General features: G+C 43.6%; 1 protein-coding gene across 1 annotated transcript in view; it reads right to left on the bottom strand.

Moving 5' to 3' along the window:
• The window catches only part of LOC120056608 (disks large homolog 4-like), a 65585-nt gene that overhangs the window by 51408 nt on the left and 2172 nt on the right, over nucleotides 1–12005 (bottom strand). Inside the window, 1 exon segment of the mRNA XM_039004808.1 lies at nucleotides 7561–7719. Within this exon segment, the coding sequence (XP_038860736.1) occupies nucleotides 7561–7719 (159 nt within the window).

Raw genomic sequence — 12005 nt, 5'->3', positions numbered from 1 at the left:
GCTGCAGAGATGGTTGTCCTTCTGGAAGGTTCTCCCATCGCCACAGAGGAACTCTGGAGCTCTGTCAGAGTGATCATATGGTTCTTGGTCACCTCTCTGACCAAGGCCCTTCTTCCCTGATTGCTCAGTTTGGCTGGGCAACCAGCTCTAGGAAGAGTCTTGGTGGTTCCAAACTTCTTCCATTTAAGAATGATGAAGGCCACTGTGTTCTTGGGGACCTTCAATGCTGCAGAAATGTTTTTGTACCCTTCCCCAGATCTGTGCCTCGACACAATCCTGTCTCGGAGCTCTACGGACAATTCCTTCGACCTCATGGCTTGGTTTTTGCTCTGACATGCACTGTCAACTGTGGGACCTTATATAGACAGGTATGTGCCTTTCCAAATCATGTCCAGTCAATTGAATTTACCACAGGTGGACTCCAAGTTGTAGAAAAATCTCACGGATGATCAATGGAAACAGGATGCACCTGAGCCCAATTTCAAGTTTCATAGCAAAGAGTCTGAATACTTTTGCAAAGAATTCTTAAAACCTGCTTTTCGCTTTGTCATTATGGGGTGTTGTGTGTGTAGATTGATGAGGGAAAAAATGTACTCAATCAATTTTAGAATACGGCTGTAACGTAACAAAATGTGGAAAAAGGGAAGGGGTCTGAATACTTTCCCAATGCACTGTAACTACTGCTGTACACACCTTTTCTATTCATATACTGTCCATAATGTCTACATACTGTACACCATCATATACATAGATATTCATATTCCACACTCTGACATTGCTCGTTCTAATATTCATATCTTTCTTCATACCTTTCTTTTATTTTTTGGTGCGATTTGCGTGTATCATTTTCTATTGTTAGGTAGACCCTGCACTGTTGGAGCTAGAAACATAAGCGTTTCTCTATAACCCCGCAATAACATCTACAAAATATGTGTACGGGACCAATCAAATGGTATTGGATTTGATTGGTCACAACGTAGAGGTAACCATCAAATGCATGTGACGTATTATCGGGAACACCACAACCTGAATCAGTGGTAATCAAATCCAGCCTAAATCTATACTAACCAGACAGTCCCACTGAGGGGCGTTTGATACGAGCAGCATATACAGAGAAGTAAAAAAAAAAAAGAGACATCAAGTCCCCTTAGGCCCTGTGGACAGGGAGTGTAGGACGATTCAACTGGGCTGATGATGACGTCATATTGCAAAGGTCCAAATATGACATCGTAGACATTCTCGGTGAAGTCATAATGATCTTTCCCTCAAGTAACCTTATACGGTTTGCGATCGTTTTCACGGTCCTTGACACTACCCTCCTGCCTACTGGATCAAAATAAGTCCAGGGAAAGGCTGAATATATTATATCATATCATATTTCATATGTCATATCATTCATGTCACAGTACACAAATGAAATCCAACACACAGACTGACTGAGACACACTGACAAACTGTGAACGTTGGTTACAGAAACATAGACAAATGTAAATGCATGTTTCCCAAGAGAATGCACTGAGGGAGAGAAGGACAGGAAAAGATGTAGAGTGATAGAAATAGACAGTTCTGTATAGATCAGAGAGGACGAGCCTGGTATCCCTTCAACAATGAAAATATCATTGGGGTGTGTATTCATGTGTGTGCTTGTGTCTGTGCATATGGGTCATTCTACAGAAGTGGTGCAAATTGGGTGTTCGAAGTTTTTTTTAACCTATTTCTCCCAAACGTCCAGCACAAGTCTTCCAAAATACTGTATGTCATATAATTCACACACACACTGTTAGTGTTGCATATTTGACATTTTACCTGAATTGCTTACCACCCCACTAAATGTGTCACTACTGAAACTGTGACAAAGTTGCAGTAAAGGGAGAATCATGCACAGTAGTGATCATTTTGATTAACCTATTACAGATTCATATAATAAATTGTATTTGCATACCAAATTCACAAAATAGTAAAAACATGATTTTTAAACAGATTTTCAAAACCTTATCATTTAATTAAGATAAATATCATCTCTATTGTTCTCTGTAAAATGTTCAGTGTTGACTGTATGAATCTGAAACTTGTTGATTGATTGAATGACTTATGCATCTAATTAATTACGTTGTCAGATGTTTAAACACCTATCATTATTTTGGCAAAATAACAGGGGTTTCGGTGTCAATCATAAATAGAGGACTCTGTATGGGTACAACTCGTTTAAGTATAGCTATTGCCATTGAGGGCTTCCACCATTTAAAAGTAGTCAAATGGGTGGGGATTCCTATGGGTTGGGAGTGATCAGCCAATGATCAGAGAGCTTTGTCTTCTTCAAATTGGGTTGCCTATGGTTTGGAGCCAAGACCAAGATGAATACCAGGACATTGGTCCCAAGATCCAGACGCAGTGAGTTGAAACCATGACAAGGTCAAGGCAATAGTCCAGGGGCCCTTTCTTCAATTGTAAGAAACTCAAGTAGAGTAAACTCGAGTACTGTACAGAACATTTACATTTTAGTCATTTAGCAGAAGCTGTTATCCAGAGCGACATGCAGGAGCGATTCGTGTTAAGTGCCTTGCTCAAGGGCACATGGACATATTTTTAACCTAGTCGGCTCGGGGATTCGAACCAGCGACTTTTCCTTTACTGGCCCAATGCTCTTAACTGCTAGGCTACCTGCCTCACTCTATACAGTATAGTACAGTAGAGTAGAGCACAGTACAGTACAGAAGAGCACAGTATAGCACATTATAGACATCTATGGTTTGGTCAAATAGATGTCAATGTTTGCGCTGGTTGGAGCCCATTCTGCTGGCTATGCATCTCAATTCTCTACACTTTTTCCTGAAGTGTGTACTTGTCCACATGGTGGACAAGTACACACACATGGTGGTCCTCTCTAGCTCAGTTGATAGAGCATGGCCCATGCAACTTTAAAATGGAAATAGCCTCAATGGCGCTGCCTGCCCGTGCTGTCACAGACGCCATAATAGCACAGATACAAAGATGAGTCCTCTATATATCTCTATGATGTCAACTGTTTCCATTGTGACTGTTTCATTTTGGACAACTTTGACTTATTTTCAACTTTAAAGAATTCTCATAGCTAACATAGGCTGGGTATCTTTCATTTGGACTGATGTACATCCCAGCAAACACATATTTTTTGTCCTAAAACTGTACTTAAAATATTTATTGATATTGTAGATGTTCGGTAGTGAACTTCTTAAAAATTAGGGTTGTCCCAACTAAAATAAATCTTCAACCAAGAGTATTTTTCCAGATATAGACACATCCCATGTGTTTTAATCAAATCAACTATATGCACTGAGCTTGTCTGACTTGCTGTGCTGTGTTTAAAAAAAAGACGACGAGCACCCGTTCTCTCTGTCTCCTCTCTGCTGCAACGACCACCACAGAACATCAACAGTATTTATCCCGCTGTCCATGTTGCTGAAGCTGTGACATAATTATAGCCATTTCTGACTGAAAAGTTCTGTTACCAAAATCCCTCATTTGTTTAGGAAAAACATTCCCTATTCCCTCAACCCTTGCTCTCTTTACGTGACACATGGAAGCATTGCATGCATGTGACCAATAGGGCCTGACCTATTGACTATCATAATCACATCAATAAATTGGTTATTACAAACTCTGAACACCGTAACATGTGACAGCAAAATGGATGCAGAGGACGTGACAAATAAACTCTCGAAGCGGAGGAATGTTTACTGGTTGCTCAGGAGGTAAAGGGGAAGTCAGATGTGTGGAATAAATTTGACTGGTTGTTGAACATTCTGGAGATCAAGAAAAATAACGTAAGGGGCAAATGCTGCGTACATATTATGTGTGCCAAACAGGTGCTGTTAGATGACAATATAATCTTTCTGACCATTTGGAACAATGTAAACAACACTAAATAAATGATAAGTGTAGCAGAGAGTCTGTTGTAACGTTTTTATGTTTCTTCGTAAAGCCTTTATTAAAGCAACGACTGAAAACAGTTGCAATCATTCGCGAATGCAATTTCCAAAATGGAACAGTTTAGTTTTGTATTCATTAATTTATTGTTTATGCTAATTATTCAATGGTCACTTTGTTATTTTATTTTAGAACTAAAATGCCTGATTACATTTCACATCATGAATGACTCGTATGCTGTGTGATGACATGAACGAATAAATGATTGATTGATACAGTAGCCTATATAATGAAATATAGGCCTAAGTTAGTTACGGTATTAAGACTAAACAGGACGCGCTCATAGGCCTACAGCTCGATGGCAGTTATACAAGGGACACTATACATGTCACGTCCTGACCATAGAGAGCGTTTTATTCTCTATGTTCGTTAGGTCGGGGTGTGACTAGGGTGGGTTATCTAGGTGATTATATATCTATGTTGGCCTGGTATGGTTCCCAATCAGAGGCAGCTGTTTATTGTTGTCTCTGATTGGGGATCATATTTAGGCAGCCATTTCCCAATTGTGCTTTGTGGGATCTTGTCTATGTATAGTTGCCTGCGAGCACTACATTAACTTCACGTTTCGTTTTGTGCTTTATTGTTTTCTTTGAGTTTCACTTCCAAATAAAGAGGATGGAACCATACCACGCTGTATCTTGGTCCACTCATTATAACGAGCGTGACAATACAAGCCTACTAATGATAACGGCATTACTTATTATTATAATGATGATCATAATAATAATTTTAATAATAACAGTAAGATCAAGTAAAAAGGAGGGTTGTTATTATTATAAACATACTTCTTCGGACAATTTAGAACAGTGTAACACCATTAAATGAATGATAAATAATACCAGAGAGGCTGGTTTAATGAAAACATTAAGTCTTTATTAGCAAAGATTAAAAACAGCCAAAGTTGTTAAATTGTTTATCCAACATGTAGTGATTGAATGAGGCTTGCTACTCATGGAATCAATAGGCTATTAAACAACACTCATACAGGCAACACAAGCAGGATCTGTCATACTTCTGTAAATACACCACATGACCAGAAGTATGTGGACTCCTGGTCGTTGAACATCTCAATCCAAAATCATGGGCATTAATATGGAGTTGGTCCCCCCTTTGCTGCTATAACAGCCACCACTCTTCTGGGAAGGCTTTCTACTAGATGTTGGAACATTGCTGCGGGGACTTGCCTCCATTCAGCCACAAGATAATAAGTGAGATCGGGCACTGATGTTGGTCGATTAGGCCTGGCTCGCAGTCTGCGTTCCAATTCATCCCAAAGGTGCTCGATGTGGTTGACGTCAGGGCTCTGTGCAGGCCAGTCAAGTTCTTCCACACCAATCTCGACAAACAAGTCAGTTTGTATGGACCTCGCTTTGTGCACGGGGGCATTGTGATGCTGAAACAGGAAAGGACATTCCCCAAACTGTTGCCACAAAGTTGAAAGAACAGACTAATCTAGAATGTCATTGTGCGCTGTAGTATTAAGATTTCACCTCACTGGAACTAAGAGGCCTAGCCCGAACCATGAAAAACTGCCCGAGACCATTATTCCTCCTACACCAAACTTTACAGTGGGCACTATGCATTGGTGCAGATAGCATTCTCCTGGCATTAGCCAAACCCAGATTCATCCATCGGACTGCCAGATGGTGAAGCATGATTCATTCCTCCAGAGTTCGCGTTTCCACTGCTCCAGAGTTCAATGGCGGCGAGCTTTACACCACTCCAGCTGACACTTGGCATTGCACATGGTGAGCTTAGGCTTCTTAGGCTTGTGTGCGGCTGCTCTGCCATGGAAACCCAAGCTCCCGTCTAACTGTTCTTGTGCTGATGTTGCTTCCAGAGGCAGTTTGGAACTCGATCGTGAGTGTTACAACCGAGGACAGACAATTTTTCCGCGCTACGTACTGTGAGCTCATGTGGCCTACCACTTCCCGGCTGAGGCGTTGTTTCTCCTAGACGTTTCCACTTCACAATAACAGCACTTACAGTTGACCAGGCCAGCTCTAGCAGGGCAGAAACTGACAAACTGACTTGTTGGAAAGGTGGCATCCTATGACGTGCCATGTTGAAAGCCTTATTGTGGTGCTCTAAACATGCGCATATTCCCATAGGAACATTAATTGTGCAACGTGTCTTACAGGAAGGACATACATATGAGGTCGAAAGCTTCAGTCTACCTATCCATTGATGTAAATATATCCCCTGTCTGATTCCCAGTTCGTCCACTAGATAGCAGTAGGAGATCACATGACGTCTCTTGGCCAACTGGGTAGTGAGTCACACTGGTCAAATTTCAAGCCTGACATCTTAAAAGGACCATAGCAATCAGGGCTGTCAAGTTATGGAGTTATTTTTGTTGTTGAAATCAGGCAAACTTCAAACTTCTTTTCCCATTCACTTTAACTATTGCAAACGATAAGCTAGAGCGACGGTGTATGTGGCAGATGCATGCAAGGTAATGTGGACGGAGAAGGAAATGCATTGCTTTACAATGACCGTCAGGGTGTACCCTTTCCATGCATACTAAATGTTTGCACATTTGGTGACTTGAACTACATTGCATACTTTATGAACATGACCATAGCGCATGATTTCTGTATTTTATGGGGAGGGGTGTTGGGGGAGGGAGATTTTATGACAATGCCAGCAGTAAGATTTGAGTTCAATTTCCAAAAAGACAAGTACTGTAGCTTTCAAATGATATCTCACTTTCAAATTTTTTAACCAAAAAATGGGGGGGGGGTACCACCCAAAAACCGCCGGACTCGGTCCAAAACAATCGCTCAGAGTTTAACAGGTACAATGATTTTGACAATATTAATTAAACAATATGTTTGTTATTGCCTTGGATTGAATTAGAACATATCATGATGTAAATAAATGTCCTACGTTTGAAGACCTAACTGTTTATTTTAATAGTTTTTTTGGGGTGGGACTGAAATTTGCACCACTTCTGTAGAATCACCCATATACACCCATTAATGTGCTGTAGTATTAATGTACTGTAAGGTGACTGTGTTCACGTTTGTACTCATGTCAGTCGTGTCCTTTGGCTGCATGCCCATGAGCTTTACTGTAGCCTCTATATACTCCTTGTCTTGGAGCTTAGCTCTCACAATCTCTCCCTGGCCACAGATCCGACCCGCTTGCTTACAGTTGCACTAGGGTCAGACGAGCTTCCTGTGTAGATTAAGACAGGTATGTTTTCCTGAGCCATATCTCGCACCAGCCCCCACGATGTCTTAATCCACACAGGAAGCCTGTGCGGCCCTAGTGGAGCTGTAAGCAAGTGGGATGGATCTACGGGCTACATCTCTCCCAGAGCAGAGCGACGGAAGAGAGCAGAGAGTCAAACTGTCCGACATGGATGTGTTGTTGTATGACACACAGTTAGTTGATCCTGCTGGGTGAGATGTAGGCTATTTTTGTAAGTAACACCTTGTATGTGCGCCCAGTGTGACAGTAGTGTTTGTGTGTGGGTGGTACCATGCATTGGGGGATGTGTTCACTTGTGATTGTCTGTGTGTCCTTCTTTAAAGGGGAGATGTATGTGTGTCGTGTGTAGTTATAAAAATGTGTGTGTGTGTGTCCTACCTTGATAGGGGAGATGTGTGTGTGTGGCGTGTAGCCATGCATTGCCTCCATGGCGGCGAGGTTCTTGTCACTCATGTGAAGCATTTCAGCGCTTTTCCCTTGACCCAGATGGGCTGGACTGTGCTCCAAGGGGGGCGTCTCCTCATCCTGGTACCGGTACTTCTACAGAGAGATAGAGAGAGGACAAGAGAGAAGGAGAGAGAGAGACGTGGGGGAGGAAGAGAGAGAAGGAGAGAGGGGGGTTAATGCTATTAGGTATCACATATTAGGGGTAGATCGTGTTAACAACAGTTATCATTTCAATGCAGACACTGTGCCTGTGGGACAAAACAGAGCCTACATCTCAGCAAAATGTAACTCATATCCATGTCAACTTTCTGTGCTTCTGTGGTTGTTACACTTTTAATGCACCAACCAAGAAAGGGCCTTAGCGATGTGTTTTTAACTCCGTCCCCTAAAGGAGGCCGGGCGGCTCCAACGTGGTTCCATTTATGCACAAAAATAACAAAAACTGTTGTAGCAAACCCACAAGTGCATCTGAAGGCTGTTTTTGGACAGAAAATGGGGCCCTAAATGGGGCCACTGTGAAGTAAATCTAAGACCATTATCTTCCTCCACCAAATGGAGCAACACCAGAGCAGCACATGACGCCTACCTACCCAGCAAGATAACACTCTGTTACTAACCAATAACCATAGCTCCTACCCTACTGATCTCCAACACCTGGGCAACCTCCCAACAACTAGCCCACTGCGCTGGCCACACACTGTGGCCTACACTCAGGTAATGACACAGAGCTGCAAAAGTGCATGCGATGTTTTAACACAAACACAGCCCAAGAAGGCATCATAAAGCAGGGTTATTGTTTATGTTTGTATAACCAGTCCACAGCTAACTCCTGACTAGCCCAACTCCCTGGCTGTGTACACTTACACTAAAGTCTGCCGTACTGCCGTCAGATGAGCCTCGACCTATCCTCTCAGAACCTAGAAGATTCGAGGAGTTAACTGAGTGTCCCCTGCCTGCCTGGTGGCCTGAGATTGAGTGTGGCATTAGGATTGGTGTCACGGTGCTACCATCCCCTCTGCTCTTTTTGGAAGCAGCCAGACGGGTCGGCGAGGGAGGTGCACTGAGGAGAGGACTGGTCTCAGATCAGCTGCCTAGCAACCGGAGCAGAGCAGAGAGTGCGTTGCCATGCCAGAGCAGGGGGCAGTCAGCACTGCTGCTGGATCACATTACACTGAGACAGCAAGACCACAAAACACACAGGGAGAGAGAGTGGGAGAGAGATGAGAGGAAGAGAGATGGGGAGAGATGGGTAGGGGGATAAGGGGGAGAGAGTTTCATAGAGGGAAGAGGAGATATGAGAAAGAGAGGGGGAGGGGTTTGAGAGAGGGAAGCGGAGAAATGAGAAAGAGAGGGGGAGGGGGTTTGAGAGAGGGAAGAGGGAAGAGGAGAAATGAGAAATGAGAAAGAGAAGGGGGAGGGGGTTTGAGAGAGGGAAGAGGAGAAATGAGAAATGAGAAAGAGAGGGGGGGGGGGTTTGAGAGGGGGAAGAGGAGAAACGAGAAAGAGGGGGGTTTGAGAGAGGGAAGAGGAGAAATGAGAAAGAGGGGGTTTGAGAGAGGGAAGAGGAGAAATGAGAAATGAGAAAGAGAGGGGGGAGGGGGTTTGAGAGAGGGACGAGAATAAATAAGAAAGAGAGGGGGAGGGGGTTTGAGAGAGGGAAGGGGAGAAATGAGAAAGAGAGGGGGGCGGGGGTTTGAGAGAAGGACGAGGAGAAATGAGAAAGAGAGGGAAGAGAAGGGGGTTTGAGAGATGGAAGAGGATAAATGAGAAAGAGAGGGGGGGCGGGGTTTTGAGAGAGGGATAATGAGAAATGGGAGAGGGTCAAGATAGAGGGGGAAAGGGAGAACAAGGACAAAAGTGGGAGGGGTGGAGGAGAGAGCGAGGAGGAGAGAGGTGATGACAATGTGTTTCAAGACTCCTCCAACAACAGATGCTAACAGAGACAAAGAGAAATGCGGAGAGTAAAATTTTTTGAAAACATTCCTTCTTTTTTTATCAGAGGAGAGGAGGTAGACAAGAAAATCTATCTACTTTGGATGTGACAACGTATGTTACTGTCACGCCCTGATCTGTTACACCTTTCCTTGTTATTGTCTCCACCGCCTCCAGGTGTCGCTGATTTCCCCCCAGTGTATTTAATCCCTGTGTTTCCTGTCTCTCTGTGCCAGTTCGTCTTGTAAGTTTTTCCAAGTCAACCAGCGTTTTTCCCGTTCTCCTGCTTTTTGCTATTCTCCTTTTTCTAGTCCTCCCAGTTTTGACCCTTGCCTGTTTCTGGACTCTGTGCCTGCCTGCCTGATCATTCTGCTTGCTCTGACTACGAGCCTGTCTGCCACTCTGTACCTACTTGACTCTGATCTGGTTTTGACCTTTTTGCCTGTCCACGACCATTCTCTTGCCTAACCCCTTTTGAATTAATAAGCATTGTAAGACTCCAACCATCTGCCTCATGTGTCTGCATCTGGGTCTCTCCTTGTGTCATGATAGTTACAGTAACACGCACTGCTAGTTAGATTTAACGTAATTGTATACCAATTAATGCTTACTCTTAACTTAAGATAATGGAAGATAATTCAATCAATTAAATCCCCCATGTGTGGTCTTAAGGGACAGTGTATCCAGGACAGCTGCTGGGCAGGCCGAGATAGACTACACACAACACAACAGCTCTCAGTTCAATCTCTACCGGTCATCTCCATAAAGAGATTACACAGACAAAACATCAAGACAAAAAAGACATTTGGAATCATTTGGGGTTATTAAGAGAATGTGAACCATATGTTCTAGTGTATGTGGCTTTACATAAGTCCAGGGCTTCACTCCATTTGTTCCACTGACCTTTTGGCATCTCTAGTTTTAGTTGTCCACCCATTGGCTGGGATTCAACCCAGCAAGTCTACACAGTAATGGGCTTGTGCAAGAGTAACACCAAGCCAGCCAGCGGGAATGACAGAAAAGACCAGGGAGAGAGGGAAGGAGAGAAGAGGGGTGGGGTGTGAAGGAGAGAAGAGTGGGGAAAGAGAAGGAAGGAGAGAACAGAAGAGAGGAGAGTGGGGAAAGAGAGGGAAGGAGAAAACAGAAGAAAGAAGAGTGGGGAAAGAGAGGGAAGGAGAGAAGAGAGGAGAGAAGGGGAAGAGGGAAGATAGTCAATTCAATATCCTCTCTTTACTATCATACAGTTACTGTGCTGAATACGCCAGCCCATTCCCAGCTCCAGGGCATGATGGTAGATACAGTAGATCATTCAGAGTGGAAGAGGTCCAGTACTGAATCCAACAGAAGACAACACAAGCGGCAGAATAAATGGGTCAGCTTGATCTAGGGGAAAGTGTGTTAGTGAAACTATTAAGCCAGCTAGCTGTCTGAAGTGCAATAGCCCCAGAATAGAACTCTCTGAATAAACTGAACACTTACAAGACAACACCGATTTACATTCCTACAGAGAACTGCAGGATCTGACTCATATGACTCATGGCCATCTGAGTCTTTGTGGGGGCAGGCAGGTGAGGAGTATTACAGGCTTATTGATTGTGTTATTGGCTGGTTGGCAGTGAGTGACAGCGGGTCCTTGGGTTCCTGTGAATAGCCCACTGACCAGGGCAGTGTTCCGGTAGAGAGCTCATGAGTAAATTCCCTGGGTGTGCTGAGCATTGATCTCCACGTTGGGTCGAAACAGTCTTTAACCATTCACGACTGGGAGAGTTAGCCTCAACTTGAACTGCTATCCTCAAAGACCTCCCCCACCCCTCTCAACCAGAACAGCAACTCAAACCAGGTCACACTAAACACAGCTTTCAGGTTTTGATGATGGGTCTAGGAAAAACAAACATCTCTTACGTGCTCCGCTGACTTCATTTTAGAAAGTCGAATATTTACACATACTACCAATAGGAGTAATAAACCGCAGCAAAGTGCACGACAGAACTTCCTCGATCGCTCTCTTCCACATGAAAAGCAGAGGTTTCAATGAGAGTGGAGTGACTAGCACTATCATGACTGCCAGGTAGCGAGGTGAACGTGCGTAACGGAGGTTAATTCAGCACATCATCACCGTGGAGATCACCTTAGGAGTTGAGCAGTATAGAGAAAGTATTGGAACATAACACACACAGTGGAACAATAGCCTGGTCCAGTAGGACCCAGGAAGTAGGCAGGAAATTGACCTATTTCCAGCATGTGAAACAGGAAGAACAATAAATCATGCTAAGACTGAAACCAAGTGCTGGCCAACTATCTCTCCTTTTATATAAAATCTCTGTCTCTGAGTAAGTGCATGTCAGTACTTCCATTTTGATTTTCAATACACTTCAAATGATTGGTACGCTCCAACAATTCTCACCAGTGCCTCATGTTCACATGGTGATCTGAGTAGAAGGGGA

The sequence above is a fragment of the Salvelinus namaycush genome, chromosome 12, assembly GCF_016432855.1.
Source record: "Salvelinus namaycush isolate Seneca chromosome 12, SaNama_1.0, whole genome shotgun sequence".
NCBI classification, from domain to species: Eukaryota; Metazoa; Chordata; class Actinopteri; order Salmoniformes; family Salmonidae; genus Salvelinus; species Salvelinus namaycush.
This window is presented reverse-complemented; position numbering and strand designations above follow the sequence as displayed.